The 22,414-nt window shown below is 39.1% G+C and overlaps 1 protein-coding gene across 1 annotated transcript; it reads right to left on the reverse strand.

Annotated features, from left to right (window-relative positions):
* Positions 1-87: 87 nt before the first annotated feature.
* LOC108669376 (DDB1- and CUL4-associated factor 1) lies at positions 88-21,783 on the reverse strand. Its single transcript, XM_047885584.1, has 21 exons — positions 21,323-21,783; positions 20,728-20,958; positions 19,975-20,170; positions 18,893-19,003; positions 15,219-15,850; positions 14,607-14,728; positions 13,907-14,375; positions 13,616-13,720; positions 13,055-13,252; positions 12,651-12,791; positions 11,458-11,994; positions 9,860-10,056; positions 8,683-9,144; positions 7,804-8,149; positions 5,287-5,514; positions 4,527-4,673; positions 3,497-3,755; positions 2,912-3,075; positions 2,208-2,301; positions 1,184-1,680; positions 88-845 (listed from the first exon to the last, which is right to left on the reverse strand). The coding sequence occupies exons 1-20, from the start codon at positions 21,497-21,499 to the stop codon at positions 1,199-1,201; spliced, it is 5,298 nt and encodes a 1,765-aa protein (XP_047741540.1). The 5' UTR covers positions 21,500-21,783; the 3' UTR covers positions 88-845; positions 1,184-1,198.
* Positions 21,784-22,414: the final 631 nt, after the last annotated feature.

Genomic DNA, 22,414 nt, shown 5'->3' on the forward strand with positions numbered 1-22,414 from the left:
AGGCTGGCGCCTGAAACCATAGAATACAGAAGCCTATTTGTACAGGTTTTCACTGTGAACACTTACATTATTATCCTATGTTCATTCTTGTGGCAGGTTGGAGCAGGTTGCCCGCGCGGGCAAACCTGCTTTCACTGTGGGCGTACCCTTAGCCAGCCAGTAACCTGGTGTATTATTCCCCAAGCCAAAGCATTATGGTTCTCTTCCTCTCGCAATCATCAACAGTGCAAATAGAACAACATAGGATTATCTTTGAAGATGCTCAACACCATTCGGTAGAACATTAGAAGCAGTCAAAGACCAGTCTCTATTTACGGTCAGAAGCAGTCAAAGACTAAGATATCTACGTACGGTGAATTTCTACCTTGAGGATAAATCTACAACATTACTGAATTCAAACAAAAAATACTCATTCTTTAAAAATGTTCTCGACATTTCTTCAATGGAGTGTCAATATACGTCAATTAACTTTATATGTAAATATGAAACATGGCATTAAAAAACTGCATCGGCGCCTATCACGAAGATAATAACTAGCATAATAAACTGGCGCGAGCAATTCCACAAATTCCCCTTCTGACTAGTTCTTCTAAAAGAGAAGTCAACTGTATTATTGAAGGTTTTCATACATAGAAGTGAGGCTTCATAATGTATAGAAAAACAACAAAATATGGGGGAAAGGAGTGTCGCAATTAGCCCCTGAGACAGGACGCAACGAAATGACTGCTGTGTAAATCGGTATCGGCAAACGAAACGAAATTCACGGACCAGCGCCAAGTTAGAAAAACTAGGAGAGCGACGTCTATCAAAGTTGCTTCACTGCGCTTTTCTTTTTGAACTTAAATCTGAAAGAAAAAAAGAAAAATTTATTTCACGCACTATCAGGCAGTATCACCACGTATATAGTTGTTTAAAATTAAAGCGTAAATGGATCTACACCTCGGGTGAGAAGCTCCTACAAATCTTGTTCAAAATAATCGTATACTAGTATTCATGTACTACATGCCAGTGAAAAAAAAACATAAAATGAGTAACAAATGATAGAAATAACAATTGGTGCACGCACATGCTTCAATAAATGATCGTTTTTAACGAACTGCCATGTGTTTTTCCTTTTCAATGCTTCTTGGTCTTCAAACGTTTCACAATATAAGGAACTAGAACTTAAAGAATTTATACTCACACGATGAGCTAAAAATCAGGACTCTTCTTCTTCGTCGTCCGCAATATCTTCCCACTCGTCGTCATCGGCTGTTTGATTCTCACTGTTCCTGGTGGTGGAAGGGTTGGTTCGTGTGGCCCTGCTACCAGAACCAGGATGAATTTTTCTGCGATTTCTAGACGAGCCTTCAGCAGATTGACGTCTAGGCCACGACGCTTGGCCGCTACCTGACGCACCGTTGCTTCGATCGTCATCATCAGCAGCAGCGGTGGTGGTGGTGGTGGTGGTGGTTGCCGCGGTGTTGCTGTGGTCGTCAGTGCTGAGCTCAAACAACACTGACTCAGAATCGCTGTCATCGTCGTTGTTTGCTTCAACATCTTCATCGTCATCATCGTCGTCATCATCATCGCCATCGTTGTCGAAGTCCGAGTCGTTGCTCAGGTTCTCTTCGTCGTACGAGACGTCATCGATATCGAAAATATCTTCGTCATTCGGGCTGCTATCGTCACTATCATCATCTGAAGAAATGTCTTTTAGTGAACGCTTGAATTTATTTGGTATAGATGCAACTAATTTTGCATCGTTATCTACAAAGTTACCCGCCACTACACTGGTGCTCAGTTACACAAATCCATTATATATTTTAAAAAATCGTAAACAATTCAATCATAGGCAGTAAATTGTTTCCTCTTTCAGCGAGCCAAATTTCATGCTAAAGCTTCACTAATAAAAAAAATTTAACTCAGTACTCACTGCAGTGAGTGACAGAGAGCGCATTTTCTAATCGACGAAAACATGAAGTCACGGACGGGCAGACAGACATGGCGAGCACAATAGTGTATTTTTTCATAAATGAAAAATACGCTAAAGAAGACTTTAGCGCACATTTTCATTCTTGAAACTCGAATTTCAACTCAATGGAGGTTAGAATTAAATTGAAGTAATGTAAAACATTAAGTAACCGAGCTTAAACCTAACTGAATATTTGTCCGATCATGACTTATGAGCAGCAATAACACAACTCATTCATCACATTATCACTCACTTGCACCATCATTGACGGCTTGGTCCTCGTCGTCGGTATCATCACTATCATCGTCGTCATCATCGCTGTTGATGTCATCTTCCTCGTCACTCAGCTGTAAAAAATTAGTATTAACGAAATGGGACAGGAATCAATAATTCTCACTCAACCGACATTTTATCAAGTATGAGGCATTGGTTACCCCAGGCAGCAGGACATTTTCTCGCGTCACAGACATCAGTAACCTCAAGTAACGACGTCTTACCACACAACAGACATTACTTACCTAAAGTAATACACATTTTCCCAAACATAAGTCATAAGCTCCCTCGTGCAGCAGACATTAGTAATCTCAAGCATGAGACTTATCCCCTATATCACTCCTCTGAAGCTACATACATTGATAACTTCGTACAAGAGACATGATCTTACGCACCTGACAGGATTTACTGAATTAGCCAAGACTTAACACTCTATCCACGTTCCCATGCATTAGCCACGTTTCCGCGCATCAACCATCTTCCCACACATTAGCCATGGTGACGCGCATTAGCCACGGTGACGCGCATTAGCCACGGTGACGCGCATTAGCCACGGTGACGCGCATTAGCCACGGTGACGCGCATTAGCCACGTTCCCGCGCATGAACCATGTTCCTACACATTAGCCACGCCACAGCCACGTCCACCGACACGTGAGTTGTGTGTCCGTGAAATTCCACTCACTGGATCATCGTCCTCCTCCTGCCTCGTCATGGCGATGTCGTAGAGGCGACACGTAGTCACCTCGTCGAGATCGTCTTGGAAGCCGTTCGCCTCGACGATGGCCAGCTGCGAGTCCATACTGTTGATGGACAGGCTCGACACCACGCGTCGAGTGTCCACGGTCGCTGTAAATCAAGATTAAAATCTCAAATGATGTTCAAGCATGCAATGCGGCAAATCATGTAAACATGCCATGTGGCAAAATTATGTATAACGAGAAGCAATGAAATTGGAGCAAACGGGATGCGTTAAGAAAAATTGTCAAAAATGTATTCCATCAAGTAAGATGGAGTTTGAGAAATCACGTGTGGGAAATGTTCATGAAAGAGCATCTGCGTTAAATGCTCATAAAAAACCATATGATGAACAGCTCATGGAAAACACGCGTTAAATATACCATCTGTACTCGACTGTGACGACAAGCATTTTACTAGAAACATCGCGCACTTTTGATAACTTTTTTACTCTTTCAGCGAAAAAACTAATAATCAACGTGTCTTGCTAGCATAGGATACGAAAAATGGCTAGTAAGAGCAAGAATCTCACCAATGCTGGAGTAGTTGATGGCATCGATGACTTTAAAGCTGGTGTTGTAGTCATCCTCCTCCATTTCATTGGGATCAGCAACGCCGAAAATGACATCATTCGTAGAGTTGAATATCACGTCGCAGAGGTTGAGGGAAGGCACCGTGCGCAGCAGATGATAAGTTCTCAGGTCCCAAACTTCCGAAGAACTGATGACCTCGAGACCATTGCGGTGGAAACGGCCGTTTATCAAGGGGTTTATCTTGTCGAACTTGTGGATCTAAAGAGACGATGACAGTTATTTGAGAAATTTCATAATTAATCATTCAATTTTAATTCACATGGGTTGAAATTACAAAATCTTCAAGTACTGGATCAAAAAGACTCGCAGGTGAATAACTGTAGTTCAGTAAAATAACAAGCGCATATGTCAATATTTAAACATTGAAATCAAATGAAACAGAGATAATATGGGACGTTAACGAAGCGATAGCTTCATTTATATCTTTTCAAGTAAGTTACAAGCAAACAAAGTGTTCAACAACTTCACACCGACTTAAGAAACTTTAGGGTAAACAGATTATTAATTGAATATAAGCGATGATCAAATGTTCTAGGGCCGAAAATATTCTAGGGACGGGAATATTCTAGAAACAGAAATATTCTAGGAACGCAAATGTCCAGGAACGCAAATATTCAGGGGAGGAAATATTGTAGGAGTGAAAATATTCTAGGAATGGAAATATTTCAGGAATGGAAATATTTCAGGAATAGAAATATTCTAGAAACGGTAATATTCTAGGGACCAGAACAGAAATACACTAGAAAAGGAAATATCCTAAGGATGGGAATATTCTAGAAACAGAGATATTCTGGGAACGCAAATGTCCAGAAACGGAAATATTATAAGGATCGCAAATACTCTAGTAATAGAAATATTCTAGTACAATGGAAATATCCTGGGAACTGAAATCTTCTAGGGACAGAAATATTCCAGGGATGAAAATATTCTAGTAAGGCAAATATTCTAGGACGGGAAGCAGGCGGTGACCTCGCGGCCAGAGCGGACGTCGAAGAGGACGCCGTCAGTAAGGACGAGTTCGTCGTGAGGGTGGATGTCAGCGCGGTTGTTCTGGTAGTGGTTGGACAGAGTCGGCTGACAGTCTCGTATCACAGCCTGCGTTGCGATGTCTAGTAGCTGCACAATAATAAGAACTTTCACGTCTCTGTTCAATGTCATTTAAAGAAGCTAAGTACCTCGTATCACAGCCTGCGTTGCGATGTCTAGTAGCTGCACAATAATAAGAACTTTCACGTCTCTGTTCAATGTCATCCAACGAAGTTCAGTACCTCGATCGAGAATACCAATGTATATAGGTCATGCAATCTAACTCAAGGGTTTTATAGTTTACTTTCATCACTGAAGTACTATGGTGCGATATTTTTTCTGCATTCCTATCATTGCTTTCTTCAACGGTAATTCTATCATTATTTCACTAGTGAAGGGGTACAGTTAATAACAAGGAAGAATTCAACAGAAATTACTTTTGATGTAAGAGTTTCTGCAATAATCGTCGTGTGTGGATCGAGCGATCGCCGTGATGACAAGGAGCTCAAAAACGATACGCAATTAAAATGTTTTTAGAATCGCAGTAGAACTGCTCCAATAATAAAGGTGATGATAATACAAGGCTGTAAAACAATTCATCTAATTAAATATAACGCTAATAAGGGATAACAATGAACTATAAATGAAAACGTGATGTCCGTAAGAGAGGACGAACAGAGAACAAAACGTTACGATCTCTCACCGTTGCTTTGGTGTCCATGGTAGCCAAGATCTTGTCTTGCTGACTGCTGAAAGTTGCGTACTGGCAGTTGGGGATGTGGAACTTGGGCTCAGAGGTCGTATACACTTCGTCCAGGTTCCAGAGAACTGCCTCCGACACGGAGGCGCAGGAAGATAGCAATGAGGAACCAGACTTATGGATAGACAAATGGTTGACGGAACCTTGGTGAGCGGTGAACAACGCTTCTTCCTGTGAACAGAAGATAACAGTTTTGGAATTGGAGATAGCAGTATCGGATATTCTCAAAAGAGAATATTCAATTATTCCATGTGTATTTTAAGTTATGATTGAATGTAGACGAATTTTAATAATGAAGGGAATTGAATTAGAAGATAAAATGATCTTCCTCCAACTTCAATTAAATCTTTCAACTGTCAAAAATTAGTACAGATGGAACACTCACTCAAAAACACAACGGATCGTACTTGATGGAAAAGCTTAAACGTCACCAGAGCAAAATTGGTTGAATATTTTAAAGAAACAGTAATATATTTTTAGTTGACTGAACTGCATATTCTAATTTCATTTGTATGAAAGTGCGCATTATCTTAAGAACTAAAATGCAGCGAACGTATTGAGCTTGGGCTGGTTCTCATAAAGCCAAAAACATTGCCATTGGGTGCCTAACTTAAAAATGTTTCATATTACTCATAAAATAAATCAATCAGGGTTGGCAATGATTAAATCAAAATGATTAAATCATGTGATTAAATCACTTGATTTTTTTATAAAAAAATCATGATTTTTTTTATTTTTTTGATTTTTTCGATTTTTTTTTTATTTTTTTCATATATTTAAATATATTGAGTGGCAGTCTTTAATTTATATTGAGTTATTGTTATTCATGGTTTAGTATAAATGTACTATAAATGACAAATTGGTATATAAACTTGTTGCCTTTAGTGTGTATTAGGTTCCAATTAATTGAATGTTTTTGGTACAGAGGCATAAGTGTGCAATACATTGTACGTAGCTAGCAGCTTAGCTAATTCTTATAAGGCTATAAGTAGTCTTTAACTATTTGACTATTTGTTATATATTGATTACAATATACAATTTAAATGTGTTAGCTAGCTTATACAGGGTGGGGCAGAACTGATTGCACAGTTTTGGGGCAAAATAAAAGAGTAATGGAGGTACATAAAAAAGAAAGTTTATTTTCCTCAAGATTAACATAACATACCATTTAAAATATTTATATTTTGCAAACAATATCAGGAAAATGGGGTTTGTTAGCTGCATCACACTGTTGGATTCGTTCTCGGAAGTTTCCTACAGCACGTTCACACATATGGCGAGGTATGGCCACAACCTCTGCTGCAATAATCCATCCCCTTAGCTGTGGTAGGGTGTGAGGGCAACTTCTGAACTTCTCTTTTAGATGTCCCCAAAGAAAGAAATCGCAAATGCTCAAATCAAGTGACCTCACAGGCCAGTGTAAATCACCACTCAGAGACACCAGACCTCTGGGAAACATGTGTTTCAAAACATTGGGTGACATTCGGGCTGTGTGAGCTGTAGCCCCATCCTGCTGGAACCACACGTCTTGCAATGCATCATTTTCAACGATGTTTTCCATCATGGGCTGCAAGAAATTTTGCAACATTGCAGCATAGCGATTGGAATTCACTATCACGGTTACTCCCTCCTCCGAAAACGACTCCAACAGTGTGTTGCAGCTAATAGCCTCCATCTTCCAGATATTGTTTTCAAAACATAAGTATTCTAAATGGTATGTTATGCTTACCTCTAGGAAAATAAACTTTCTTCTTTATGTACCTCCATTACTCTTTAATTTTACCTCAAAACTGCTCAATATGTTCTCCCCCACACTGTATATTGAGAGGTTGAGATTGTATTGACCTTTTAGGCAATTAGAAAGATTTACCACCTTAATACGAGTATTCTAATTAAAATATTTAATTTTAATCTTTAAATATGTGAATTTAAAACTAGAAAAGACATAAAACTAGTGGATCTATTGATAGTGCTGTTCACTGTGCTATCAGCTACCTATCTCAGGCTATCTGTTATGTGACTCTTCAATGTTTAGAAGATCTGCATTCCTGAGGTGTTTTAGTATATTGAAGCCAGTTAAATGGTCAATATTTAGCTTATTACCTTGCTCCATACAAACTTTACAAAGCTAATGAATAGACATAGTACCAATAATTATTTACCCAAAAATCCCTAAGTGGTAAACACCACCTTGGCCTGTTGGCCATTATTGAAGGCAATAAGTGCCTTTTTTAGCCATCCATTATGATCCATATACTGTTATATTTAGTAGGCTAATTGCAACATAAAAAATAACACATCAAAAAGACAAAAAAGTTGAAAAAATAAAAAAATCAAATAAATAAAAAAATCATGAAAAAATAAAAAAAAAATCATTGATTTTTTAAAAAAATCAAAAAAATCGCCAACCCTGAAATCAATGCAAACAATCGGAACAATATAGTAATTTTTTCTCTTTACCGTGGGGTTACTGAGGTTGAAGAGGATAATCTCTCCGCGCATGGTGCCCACGAAGAGTCCTTTGTTGTCGGCCGAGAAGCAGTTGGTTGTGAACGCAGATCCGTCAGTAGTCGGTCTGATGATTTCAGAAGGTCGGTACCTGCCGTATATGAACTTACGATCGAGGGCCTTGAGCGAGTAAGCCGTGCTACCACCGCCAGGGTTGTGAGACCCGCGCATGTTGCCGTGATAAGAACCAAACGCGCGGACCAGACGTGGAACTGAGTAGCTGCGGTGCGTGATGCGGTGAGCGATGTTGTACGCACCGATGATCCTGTTTGTCCGTGGTTCCGGACACCGGTGAGGGCTAAAAAATGCAGAAAACGTTAACCATTCAGTAAACCGGATGATAATCGTTTATTTCACCAATGACCGTGTTTGTTTATGGTTCCGAACTGCAGTGAGGGCTGCAAGTTTGAGGCAAACTATATACATTAATGACGCGATACGAAATGTTTTCGGGGACTGCAAAGGCTAATATCCTCAGGATCCAGGAGAGGTAAGAGTAACCAAAATGATAGAGTTCCTAATTGAACATGAAATTCCTTACTGAAATTCATCCAGAGTTCCTTACTTCAAACAGAGCCCCATAACTCGAAAGTTAGAGTGGAATGATGCTATCTGGACCAAGCCATTTTCGTAAGCGAAATTCAAGACAGAATAAAAATAAATGCAACAACATAATTTTAAGAAAGTAAGAGCCTCCAATTATAGCAGTGACAAACTAAACAGTCAAACACTTATTGAAAAATAACGATTATACTCAACCAATACTCTTTTTGTATTAAATAAAACATTAAAAGATCACAATAGTAAAGAAAAATTACATCTTGAACGTACTGGAAGAGATCGAAGGTAGGGCAGGTGACCACAGGGTTCTGGCAGAGCGCGTGTTGATTGGTGAGATACTCGCGAACGATGCCATCCAAGCTGATGCCGCTGCTTGGTACGTTGCTTTGTCCGCACGCACCATAGCTTGTGGTGCTGCAGGGGACCATGGACATCTTACTAGAGGAAAGAACTGCATTGCAGGATGCGGCTGCAGCGGCGCAATCAGCGGCAGTGGGCGTAGAAATGCGGCTGGGAGTTACTAAAACCCCTGATGTTCGGCTATGGGTAATTTGAGGGGAACAAGTGACGCGAGAAGAGGGAGTGGGCGTAGAGCAAATACGCGTAGTAGAGATCATTCTAGAATTTGGTGCGGTGGACGAGACTGGAGTGGATGACATGTCGGTGGAAGAAGAATCGGAGGATACCGACGGGTTTGGCAAAGCACGACCGTCCGCCGACCTCTTTAATCCTCTGAGAAATAATTTGCGGTGAAAAAATCATTAAGTAATCGGGTCCTGGACCGTGTTGTTAAACTGCAATGAAAATATTGCAATAATAGGTGATATAGGGGGCTCGGTCACGGTCGTATCACGTACGCTTATTGCCATTAAGGCGAGTAAAATAGATATTTTTAGTGGCGATTTAAAAAATTATACAGAAACAACGATTACGCGTTTGCTCAAATGAAAAATTCGCGGAAAAACTAAATTTGTCTTTTTTAATTTTACTTGAAGGGAGTTAAGGAATAGCCTCGCGATAGTTCCCAATCAAGAGCAGTTCAAATTACGGTAAAGGCCCTCTTCTTCTCATGAAATTTTGAACGCCTGTAGAGCACTCGTAGAACTTTGACAGACTTTGCAAGGGAAGCCAGCTGGTTACGCTAGTTAAATAAACTTGGCACACGTCATTAAATGATCAGAAATTAAGATGTAATTAATTAAAAACGCAATCACCACTAGTACTTTGCGTAAATTTTGCACGATCGCTAAAATTTTTACACAAATAAATGAGCACAATCATGAATGAACTCGTTTCTTCGTTGAAATTTTTGGAAATATGAACGTTAGAATTCAACAATGTTATTTATTAATTTCCGAGATTCTGGTTGAGATTCTAAAGGGCTTAAGATTGACGATACTCTAAAATTTCACTATAACAAATAGAAAATAAAATTCAATGCACTAACCGGCCAGGTCTAATTGAAAGCGGTGTTGGACCAGCACTTGTAGAAGGCAAACCACTCCCAATAGGCGCTCCCCTGGCTGAAGAAGAGTTGGGGGCGGCGGACGTCGGAGTTGAGGTAGTGGAAGGCGATGGACGTTCAACAGATGGCCGAGCAAGAGGTGAAAAAATGTTACGAGCGCCAGGGGTGCCAAGATGACGCTGAGGAAAAGTTATCATGAATTACTGATGGTTAAATTTTCCTCAATAGAGCAACGCAACCTCACATTGGTGGTGCAATTTTTACCTCCATTCGAGAACTAGTCGTACTGTACAGCGTTGTGTGTTACTAATAATGTGAGTGACATAAATCTGATGCCTTGAACTAAACTGCACTCAGACCAAAGAATATAAGTCATAAATGTCCATAAAGGCTTCTAAGTCTTAGAAATTTGTGCAATACGTTTACCAACTCTCGTTATCGTCTGCTCGGCCGAGTTCTCTCGGGTTATGACATACATAAGACTCTATGTCCTAAGTATCGCTTGAAACTGTATCGTAAAACTACAGTTGCCTTGCTTACTATGACTTCACTTACCGATGGAGATTTCGTCTCCATCGGCAAGTCTCAATCCCGTGACTTGCACCCTGGAGACCTTCAAGAGACGACTGGACGTGTTCTTGGGCACTATCCCAGATCGACCTCCTCTGCAACACTACCAGCGGCGAGAAGCAAGCAACAGCATCGTGCATCAGGTGGCCCAAATGAGGGCGAATAAGCGATAATCAGAGGTGGCGATCCATCGTGGCCTGGGACTGCTACGTCCCAAACAATTACCAAGTTACCAATACATACAGTCTTATGTATGTCATTGACCAAGAGATTTCGGACGAGGAGACGACAACGAGAGTGTGGTTAAAAGCACTGCACAAATTTATAAGCCATAGAAGCCAAAAAGTCGTAACAGGCAGCCCGGATACATGATCATTAATTTTTGGATCAGCTGGGTAAAGAGAACTCAGAAGTGAGAACTCACAACACGTGCTATTTCTAATATTTTCTTTAGTTCGGTTCTCGAAATAAGACCTAACGAGGCATGAACAGGATACTTCAGAAACAAAAATTCTCACTATCAAATTGGGTAACAGCGATCTACTTGCGCATGATCTCAAACAACATTATCTCAGTTGATACGAAAAATGCGATATATTATTTTTAGTAATGTTATATGGATTCTCAGCGGAACAAATTAACTATTGATTAAGCGATCGCATCAAATCAATAGTCAAAAAAATTCAGAAGAAATGACAAGCATGGGAAATGAATCTATACAATTAACAGTATGTCATTCTCATAAAAGCCGTTCATTGAAATTAAAATAAACATAACAAAATTAAAAATATCTCTTACTGAGTCAATTACACTTGTAGTTCTTGAATCGACGATAGTTGGAAGAACAAATTTAGAGAAATTAGTCACAGCGTTAACTAAATATGTGGTTAAGTAGCAGAAATGCAACAAAGTCCAAATCCACCTTCAGTTTTGGCGACACGATCATATTTTACAAGGCATGTTGGATAAGTTTGTCTCAAAAATTTGCTTGCGTCAAGTTCAATACTCACGTTCCTGGGGGCAGGCGTGGCCGTGAGGGCGAGCGGAGGTGGCATAGGACAAGGATGGGGCAGTGGGGGAAGACCTGCCTCTAACTGCAAGGCCATGGCTGCGTTGTGTAGACCTTCTTTAACGAGATGCATCTGCATGAGCTGTAATAACTGGCGCTTATTGTACCCAATACGCGTTTGTGCCACCACATCAGCTTTGTGAATAGAAAGCAAAGAAATGTCCGAAGTAACACTGGCGGACGAGGCGCTCACACCGGCATTCACAGTGGCAACAGCACCACCCGAGGCTTTCCCGCTAACTGCGTTGATAAGCTCGAGTCCGTATCTCTGGAACTTGACGTGGTCAGCACGCTTCTCCTGAAGGATAGGCTCCCTCATGAGCAGCTGCAGTTGACCCTGAGTGAACATGGGCAGTTTGCTCATGATCTGACGGGCAGCTTCGCTACGACTTAAACCCACCAGTGCACGACACGCCAACGCACGCGTGCAGTCCGCGTCTGTGATGGGCAGCTTCTTGTGCAGCAGCGACAGCAAATACTGTGACAAACATGATCAGCTTGAGGATTGCGTTCATTAATCGTCAACCTAGTGAACAGTTTCAAACAAGTTTTAAAGGTTGAAATCAAGTGCAAGAGTTATAGGTCATTAATAGAATAGCCAAACGACAACATGCTTCCGTGGTAGCAGTGATAGATAATTCTAAATTAAACATTGTTAAGGTTGTCATTTCGTATCATCAAATTTGAAAAAAATTGTTAATAAGAATAAGCTTCTCGCTAAAGAACACAGTGAGAAAGTAGACTTATGGTTGGAAGCGAGTAAATTTAGCAAGTGACGCAGGATACAAATTGATATTATAGCACAATAAGCGAGACTTTAAACGCAGCAATGCTAACATTCCAAACACGTAATCTCGAGTTGCAAAAAGGAATTATGTTTCCTCTTGAACAAGAGAAGCATATTTGAATAATTAGCTGATTGCAAGAAGGGTCTCCATCTCATCATCAATAAAAAACAGCAAAAAAAGCTTCATTTATTTAGCTTACAAAAGCAAATGAACCGCACTACTCGTCAGCACAGCGGGAACTGTACACGGTTCCAAGCGCCACAAATCAAAGCCACTGCTTCACAAAGAAACAATAACTGTCATCACATTTCCCATAACTATAATCAAGGACAATGAACCAAATTACCATGATTCCGTTGCTTGTCCTCACGCAATCCCAGCTCTTGGTGACGATGTCCTCAGACGCTACAGAGTTTGCAGCAGACGACCTCGCCGTCTTCCTCCCTGACGGCGTACCGTCCACAGACCTGAATGACGCACCTCCAGACTGTCGGAAAAAAACTTGCCATATTAGTATACATTTGGCAATACACTGAATACAGGCAATTCTGGTAGAGTAATTGGAGCCAATGCATATTAATAGCATGAAAATAAAAAAAAAACGCTCAGAAAATTTCTCAGAAAAATTCAACACGAATGAGAAAGTATTTTTGGTGCTCAAATATTTCATAATTTAGTGTCTTTAGGGCTGAGTCATACAGTTAGTTATACCAACACTACAAATACCCCCCATATATGCGGTTAACCCACCCTATTCAGCGGCGCACAGAGGCAGTTGACAAGCACATGCAGAGCTGCACGTTGCACCTCAGGAGTGGCGTTCATCGGCTGAATGTTTGTCTCAGGGATGCACGCGACTAGAACCGCAAACCCAGGCGCCTCCATCGGGTTGACGTTGCGGAAGAAATCTTCACTGGCAGGGATTGTGATCTTCTCGCAGAAAGCCATCTGTACAGAAAGTTCAAGGTATTATGAGGGAACTTTGCGCTGCTGATAGGTACAACATAACCTGAAGTCTCAATTGGGGCTTAAAATTTCTTTGAAATAACTGTGAGCTCGCACGCACGATCCGTGATACGTCAATGTACATTTTGAAAAGTTTAGGGTTATTATATAGGCGCAAGATTGAGATCGTACTGAAAATTGAGACTTGCTAAAATACTGATGATAAAGTAATTCAGCATAAGATTGCACGCAAAACTATTCAAGTGTTAGTCAGATTGAAATCTTGATATATCGCTGTTGACTGCTAAGAATATGCATACCTTTAGTGAACATTAAAAAAAATTTCTTGTGAACCCAAGCTCGTACCTGAACCTGAGGCATAACAGAGCAGATGTAGAGCGTATCGAGGGCCGACACTGCAGTTTCAGGACGATGAGTGCTGTACCTGTTGTTGAGAACCACCGCCACAACCTGCAGCCACACAACACTATAACCAATCTCGGTCTCTTCATACACATGCTATCATGTATAATCATCACTGATGGATGTAGAAATGTGACAGTAAGATGAATATTTGTGAAACTTGAATATTTCAATTTACCGATTATACTAAAACAGTATAACAGTAATACAGAAAACATTAAAATCAAAACGCACTTGAAGAAATATGGAAACGCCATTTAGTTTGAGGAAGTTTTCAACGGGCTCCCAACGGGCACGAAGCGGTAACCCCTCAAGCAGAGCCTCAACATTCCTAGTGACAGACTCCCAGGACACATTAAGAGGTTTGTAGCAAGGAGTGGCTGAGTGATTGCTAGACAAAGAACGTTGATACGAAGTGTGGTGTGCACGAATGGCCAAGTGAGCCTCAAAGTAGTTCTTCACTGTGAGGCAGACATGTTTTACCCTCTGCCACATCATGCCTTCGTCAGGATCGTCCGGTGCGTCTTCTTCTGTTAGATTTTGCAGGATCGACATCGTCGACATGACATTGACGAGCTTCCTGAGACCGTCCTGCTGGTCGAAGCGGTCGAGAATTGCCCGGAACCGGAACACAAGCCCAAAGAACATGATGGAATGAGTGCATCCAGACGGGTGGCCGGACTCTATCAACCACAGAGCATACCTTGTCGAGACCAAACAATGAACAGTTAATGTACAACAGACAAAGTAACAAATAATCAATAATTCAATGAAAAAAAAAAACAAATTGAAAATGTCAACATGTAGCAATGCAAAAGGGTGAATTCAAGGTCACTTCAATAATCCACAAACAAAAGAAGCACAAACTACAATTAGGCTCACAGTAATCATAGGTATTGTCTTGGCAATGGTTAATAAGAACGATGTATCATACTTTATCAGCGACTCAAGCACGTTGTCGGGTAGCATACACATCCGCTCTATGGCCTCCTCGCAGTATCCTAGATACCAGAGACATAGAGCAACGCCATCCGCAGGCAGAGATGGACGAGGTATCTGGCGTCAAGAAGAATGTACACTCCGTTAGTATGACAGAGTTTCATCAACAATCTACGGAAATGCGATAATGTGATTAAATTACCTGGTACATTAAAATGTAATGAAACAAGACACATATGACACAACAAAGAGAATTTTTAGAAAATCATATAGTAATATATACATCATACATTTTTATTTACAAATAAAAGCAGTTTTAATGTAGGTATAGAGATAAGAAGTTTCAATGAATTAATCCAACACAACAAAATAATTTGGGGGTTATAATTTAATACCTACATAGAGTATTTCTGTGATGCAATTCATGATGGCATGTCAACTACAAAAAAAAAAAAACCCCTGCAAGAAGCCTGCTAGATGGATATTTTATTAAATTTGTATATACAGCCAAACTTTCAGGAAGTATTAAAGCAGGAGGTAATTTTTGTCCAATAATGGAAGTATAAGCTAAGCAAAACTCGTCTTCACACCCTGAACTAACGCTCACCTGCATCAACATTTGCACGCCTCCTCTATTGACGAATTCGAGACAGAATTTCTTGTGAAATAGCAAGGAGCCAAGAAACCTCAATGCCTCAAAAGAAAGTCTAGCATGACAAGTTTTTCTCACGTTAATATAATGGAAAATAAGATCCAATGCTCGATATTCAAAGACGTTACCGAGACTCTCTTGATATTCTCCTACAGGGCGTAAGTACTTGAGGATGAATAGAACTTTAGTGTCGCGAGTGACTGGATGCATTTGGTAGGAGCCCAAAATGTAACTGGACATCTCAGCCCAGGATGAATTGGAGCAGTCAGAGTTCAAGAAGGAGGAGTTCATCAGTGCAGAAGAATTAGGAGCAGGACTTGCAATGTTGCTTGCAGGGGAAGCTGCGGTGAACAACTTGCACGGAGACTGAGCAGAGCTGGGGACTCGTTCAGAGGTTCTGTCTGCATTGTTCTTGGAAGAATTTAAGCTCTCTAAATTGGATTTTGATGATCTTCTAATTCCTAGGGTACATGGAAATGAGTCTGCGTTAATCCCTGATGAATTCAAATTGTTCTTTGTTCTGTCCAAATTGCGTGGTGAAAACTTAGTCGAGTGCGTCTCGGAGGGCGACTGTTTCTCGATTGAGTCTGATGGAAGAGGTAAACAGTTATTATGTTGTTCATGACATTTTGCTTATAGCATACGGCGAGATACTACTCATATAAATTGTGTCTTTCTATTACTAGTTGATTACAAATAGTAGTTATATGAACCAAGATCACTTCTTTCGTCTCCCATAGATGTATATGTATTTCAAAGATTGCTGAAGCAACCTTAAGCGTTTCAAAATTCTGGATTTATGTTGAGTAGGGTGAAAAGGATTTTCTCGAGCATGTTGTGATATTGGAGAAGTTATTCATTACCATCACTTAAACATTAAGTCATGGTAATGCACTCACAATGCCTCGCAAGGCTTAATTTATATTACAACATATTTTAATTATTATTACAGTCACTATTCCGTTGCTTGTTATCAGATTAGAAGTAAAAGTAACCCTCTTTGGTGAACTAAGATGATATCATCCATCATGGATGATGCTTATCCTCTGATGAAAATCACAGGTTAAAATTACAACAGAAAAATAGGAGTATAAATGCATTTTTAAATTACTTCAAAGCATAAGAAAAGCCTAGGACGGATTTTTATATGCTAGTTGATAGAAGGAAAAAATTTATAAAAAGAGGTTTTGTAATTGAATAGAAAACATTTTCATTTTTAATGTATACATTTCAATTCAATATTAATTTAAATTAAACTTGCAGAATTAAAACAGAACTCGTACTCTCAAAAGTTTCATACGGTATTGTCCTCACAATTTACAAAACTTGATACCTAATGTAATGAATATAAATATAATATGGAATTAATGATCACCATTGTTATTTGCAATGCTGAAAGCTGCTGCTTCACTGTCACCATTCAAATGAGCAAATGGCCGCGCTGGAAGGTCTTCTATGCCACTCGCAGCAGACGCAGCGTCCTCTCCTGCAACAATTACAACATAATTTAAATTCCTATACATTTCTAGGCTAGGTTAACATGGTTGGTAATTAATTCATGTTAAATTAATCTTTTTCATTTCTTCATCACGTATTTTAAAATTTAAAAATGAATCCTATCCCAAATATATCAAGTTCTTTTCTACTGTAATCATGAATAGATACAAAGACCCTGACCAAGTTAGTCTTTCTCAGGCACCTTCTAATGTTTCAACAGTTTCAAGATCATGATAATGCATTTCAACAATGGTGTCTAGAATAACAAAATACCAATGTAATAATGAATCAATAGCGCCTTTTTTCATGAAAGGGAAAATGAGCTAAAAATCCAGATGGTTCATCCAAAAATTAATAAAAACAAATCACAAGACTTAAACATATTGATATTTTCTAAGGACAAAACCAAAAATTTAACAAGAGTATCATCATTTCCACAGATGAAATGAAAGAGCTTGAAGGCACACGAGAAGAATGGCAGAATTATCATTTTAATAAAATACTTAAAAAACTTTAAAAAACACGTTTTTCTTGTGAACTAAAAAGTATAAAATAAATTATGACTCGCCCCAGAAAACGTGTGTCGGGCAGATTTATGATTAAAGCAAAAAGTACACAACACGAATTTTGGAAAGTTGATGGTGAACTTACAGCCCGACCCACGTTTTTTGGGTCGGGCTGTTTTTTGAGCCATAATTTATTTTCTACTTTTTAGTCCACAAGAAAAACGTGTTTTTTTAAAAAGTTTTTTTTTTAAGTATTTTATTTTCTACTTTTTAGTCCACAAGAAAAACGTGGTTTTTTAAAAAAGTTTTTTTTTTAAGAATTCTATTTTCTCCTTTTTAGTCCGTTGCTATAGTTTATATTCTACTTTATCTAATGACTGAGTGTTAACTGAGCATCCACGAGAGCAGGTTGTGTGGTGCCTAAAGCTCTTCGATTGCTTGTTGTTTGCTCTGTTGCCTTGCACGTGCGTTGCTCCCATTCTCTCGTCTCGTTGTTGCTGACGCGGCGATTTTATTATTGACACGTCTTTCCACTGAGTGTGCTCGTTATTCTTTTGCGGCGTGCCACTTGCTTGACTGGCTGCACGTAGTATTCGATCTAGCATAAGCGTAATTTTGATTGTAGCCACAGCAGCCGTTCCGTCTTGGTTTTCGCCTAACCTTATGGAAACGGCCGAGGGATGGAGGGGAGAGGACGCGGGTGCCTGAGTTGCTCGAAGAGTATTTCTGCAATGTAATTCATGATGGCATATCAACTACAAAAAACACTGCAAGAAGCCTCGATGGATATTCTATTAAATTATTATATACAGCCAAAGTTTCAGAAAGTATTAAAGCAGGAGGGAATTAGGTAATTACCTCCTAGTAATTAGAGGTATAAGCTATGGAAAACTCAAAAACAGACCCTAAACTAACGCTCACCTGCATCAACATTTGCACGCCTCCTCTGTTAACAAATTCGAGGCAGAATTTCTTGTGAAATAGCAAGGAGCCAAGAAACCTTAACGCCTCAAAAGAAAGTCTAGCATGACAAGTTTTTCTCACGTTAATGTAATGGAAAATAAGATCCAATGCTCGATATTCGAAGACGTTACCGAGACTCTATTGATATTATCCAACAGGGCGTAAGTACTTGAGGATGAATAGAACTTTTGTGTCGCGAGTGACAGGATGCATTTGGTAGGAGCCCAAAATGTAACTGGACATCTCAGCCCAGGATGAATTGGAGCAGTCAGAGTTCAAGAAGGAGGAGTTCATCAGTGCAGAAGAATTAGGATGCCATCATCCATTATGGATGATGCTTATCCTCTGTTGAAAACCACACATTAAAATTACAACAGAAAAATAGGAGTATAAATGCATTTTATATTCCTTCAAAGCATAAGAAAAGCCTTGGATGATTTTTATATGCCAGTTGATAGAAGGAAAAAAATTTAGAAAAAAGAAGTTTTATGATTGAATAGTATACATTTTCATTTTTAATGTATACATTTGAATTCAATATTACTTTAAATTAAACTTGCCAAATTAAAACGGAACTTGTACTCGCAAAAGGTTTATATTGCCCTCACAATATACAAAACTTGATACCTAATACAATGAATATAATATGGAATTAATGATCACCATTGTTATTTGCAAAACTGAAAGCTGCTGCTTCACTGTCACCATTCAAATGAGCAAATGGCCGCGCTGGGAGGTCTTCTATGCCACTCGCAGCAGACGCAGCGTCCTCTCCTGCAATAATTACAACATAATTTAAATGCCTGTACATTTCTAGGCTAGGTAAAAATGGTTGGTAATTATTTCATTTTAAATGAGTATTTTTCATTTCTTCATCATGTATTTTCAAGTTTGAAAATAATTCCTATCCCAAATATATCAAGCCTTTTTCTACTGAAATCATACATATAATGACACTGATCAAGTTAGTCTTTCTCATGTGCCTTCAAATGCCTGGACAGTTTTAAGATCATGATAATGCATTTCAACACTGGTGTCTAGAATAATCAAATACCAATGTAATAATGGAAAAATGCAGATGGTTCATTCAAAAATTAATAAAAATAAATCACAAGACTTGAACATATTGATATTTTCTAAGGACAAAACCAAAAATTTCACAAGAGTATCATCATTTCCACAGATAAAATGAAAGAGCTTGAAGGCACACGAGAAGAATGGTGGCAGAATTAACATATATAAAACAAACTTCAGAGGCACCTTCATCTTTCAGAACCCAGAGCCTGTTCAACATAATTGGGAGAAGATGAGCATTACTGTCCCTGAAGTTAAGTTGCTATGTCAGGAATATCTACAGCAGCAGCAAGCAAGCCTGTAGCATATGTGCGCAGTGGTTCTGGCGCCTTCTCAGCCCATGTGAACAACTTGGACACAGTTGAGTCTCCATCACAGAAAACCTGAAGAAGGGATTAGCTTTAATTAGAAACAGATAAAGTACTGTAGGTTACTGGTACCTCATGCTTCAACACCCTCTGACCCTGGATACTTCCTGATCTAAATACATTTGTCATATATATTATGACTTTCAATCTAGAAGAGGACTCTCACTTCAAACATGGAAGCCAATGTCATTTTCCCAGCCTGACAGTCTGTCATGTTATACAACACTTCTTCACTGCAAACAGTTTTTACATGTGATAAATATGCCTATCGGTAAAGAAAATAAAATACTATATCAGAGGTACCTTCATCTTTCAGATCCCAGAGCCTGTTCAACATAATTGGGAGAAGATGAGCATTACTGTCCCTGAAGTTAGTTGCTATGTCAGGAATATCCACAGCAGCAGCAAGCAGGCCTGTAGCATATGTGCGCAGTGGTTCTGGCGCCTTCTCAGCCCACGTGAACAACTTTGACACAGTTGAGTCTCCATCGCGGAAAACCTGAAGGAAGGAATTAGCTTTAGTTAGGAAAATATTAAGTACTGTAGGTAGTACCTCATGCTTCAACACCCTCTGACTCTGGATACTTCCTGATCTAAACACATTTGTCATCTATATTATTTCCTTCAATCTAGATGAGGACTCTCACTTCAAACATGGAAGCCAATGCCATTTTCCAAGCCTGACAGTCAGTCATGTTATATAACACTTCTTCACTGCAAACAGCTTTTACATGTGATAAATATGCCAATCGGTAAAAAAAATAATATACTATCATAGATTAAGCACAAATTTATCTCGACCATAATTTTTAAAACTGGGTTAAAAAAATCAACTAGTTCCAATCAAGAGATACTAATTTACATAAATTTACAAAAAGTTATATAATTCAAGACTTTAAATTTATAAATGGCAATCAGAATATTGCTAGAGAGATACCCGGTACCTAACTTACTGGGGCAAAAACCTACCAATCATCAGAAAAATAAAAAATATAGGTATTACTTATTGGAGCACAAATAATAAGAGCAGTAGAAATGCTCCATGTCTCCACACACCTGGGGGATATCAAGTCCTTGCAGGAGGTCCAGCATGAGCCTGCAGGCAGCAGTGTTGACTGGAGTTGAGTCTCGAGTATGGCCTTGAGATGAGAAGTAGTTGTCTCGCAAGTAGTGGTTAACAAGCTTGGTAATGAATACATCTCGCTTCAAAAGTGCTCTCAAAATTTGTCCCAAAGCTCCCTCAGGATCAGATGTGACAGGATGCCGGTCATCAAATGGGTCAGGATCCTAGGAGAGTGAAAATTATGGAACACAGCACTGAAAATGTAAACCAAAATGTTTATATTTTAATGATGCTGTTTCTGTCTGAATTTGAATTAATAAAATAGTAGAGTATATAGCAAATTGTTCAATATTTTCTACAAATCAATACAACTATTATGAATTATTAATTGGCATTAAAATTATAGCAGCAAATCAGAGATTATTTCATTCAGGTCTGCTTGGCATTTACAATCAAGCAGACAGAAGACCATTATCTTCTTGACCAATACAGGCATTGTGCAAAAATTAAAAAAGGAAATCAAATTTACAAAGAGAACAGTGTAATACATAATCACCAGAAAATTTTTATGGTAAATAAATCCCTCACCCTTTTAAGAAAACTCAGGGTATGTAGCTCAAATAATTCACAAAGCTTGATGAGATGTGGAGTCGGGTCACTGCCAGGGACTGTGTGCTCTTCCTCCCACTGTTTCAATATTTCAGTGAGCTCTGCAACTGCATCTTTTGCTACAGTATTTGTAGAGGCATTCACATTGCTTGGCATTTTAGAACACTTATTGTTTCATTCCCTTGTACAAGATACCTGACAAGACATGAAGTAAAAGAGTTATATCAAGGCCACTTCAAATATTGAATACAAAATTATAAAGAGATTCCTAAGTCATGTATTTTTACTCATTCAAAAATATTGATGTTGGTAGTTCAATGAGATGCTCTTCCCAAAATGTCCTAAACAATGACTTTACCAACATTTTTAGTTGACCATCATCAACTGCCGTCACCAAGTACATAGATTAATCAACACCACTACCACCATATGATTATACAATTAACACCACAAGCCACTGCATGATTTTACAATAAACACCGGTGCCACTGCAGAAACGTGCAAGTAACACCACTGCCACCCCCAGCACCACAGAATGGGACAATCAATACCAATATCCACTTCTGCCGCAAGATTGTGCAATCAACACCACTGCCACAACTGAGTTGCAATGCTTCAAAAAGAAGTAGGATTTTTTTGATAATGGCTGTGTAACACCTGCATTGCTTCTATCACAAAAATGGTAAAAATACAGTTTAATGTGCTTAAATGCCTCTTATTTGAAGAAAATGGTTTATTTGCTACTTCTAGTGTTGTTCAGAAATTTGTTGCATTATGATTATCATCAGATTATGTATGTATGGCATGAACTCATAGTTTGACAAAGCAAGTTTGTTGCTCAAAAATTCCAGGGCACAGAGATATGCCATTTTCCTTATTTTCCACTGAAAAATAAGAAAAAGGCTGTAGGAAAAGGTGAGATTGGCCAGATTCAAAGGGGTATTTGTTCTATTCTTGTGTGGCTTCCACTTAATTTTCCAGCTAGGGAAGCTGTGTATAGATATAGTGGGAAAAATTCAAGAATTCATATAGAAGTAAAATGTGGATTGGACTTTTGAGAACAGATGTTTC

This window comes from Hyalella azteca, unplaced genomic scaffold (genome assembly GCF_000764305.2).
Source record: "Hyalella azteca isolate HAZT.00-mixed unplaced genomic scaffold, Hazt_2.0.2 contig258, whole genome shotgun sequence".
Classification (NCBI taxonomy): Eukaryota; Metazoa; Arthropoda; class Malacostraca; order Amphipoda; family Hyalellidae; genus Hyalella; species Hyalella azteca.

What these genes read in the sequence shown, in the direction of transcription:
- LOC108669376 (XM_047885584.1), bottom strand. Translation starts at nt 21,499, where the DNA reads ATGCCAAGCAATGTGAATGCCTCTACAAATACTGTAGCAAAAGATGCA. An exon ending in CCACGCCTGCCCCCAGGAAC is followed by an intron (nt 10,057 to 11,457) that starts GTGAGTATTGAA and finishes ACTTTTCCTCAG; the next exon opens with CGTCATCTTGGCACCCCTGG. An exon ending in TCAACCTCAGTAACCCCACG is followed by an intron (nt 5,515 to 7,803) that starts GTAAAGAGAAAA and finishes TTCTGTTCACAG; the next exon opens with GAAGAAGCGTTGTTCACCGC.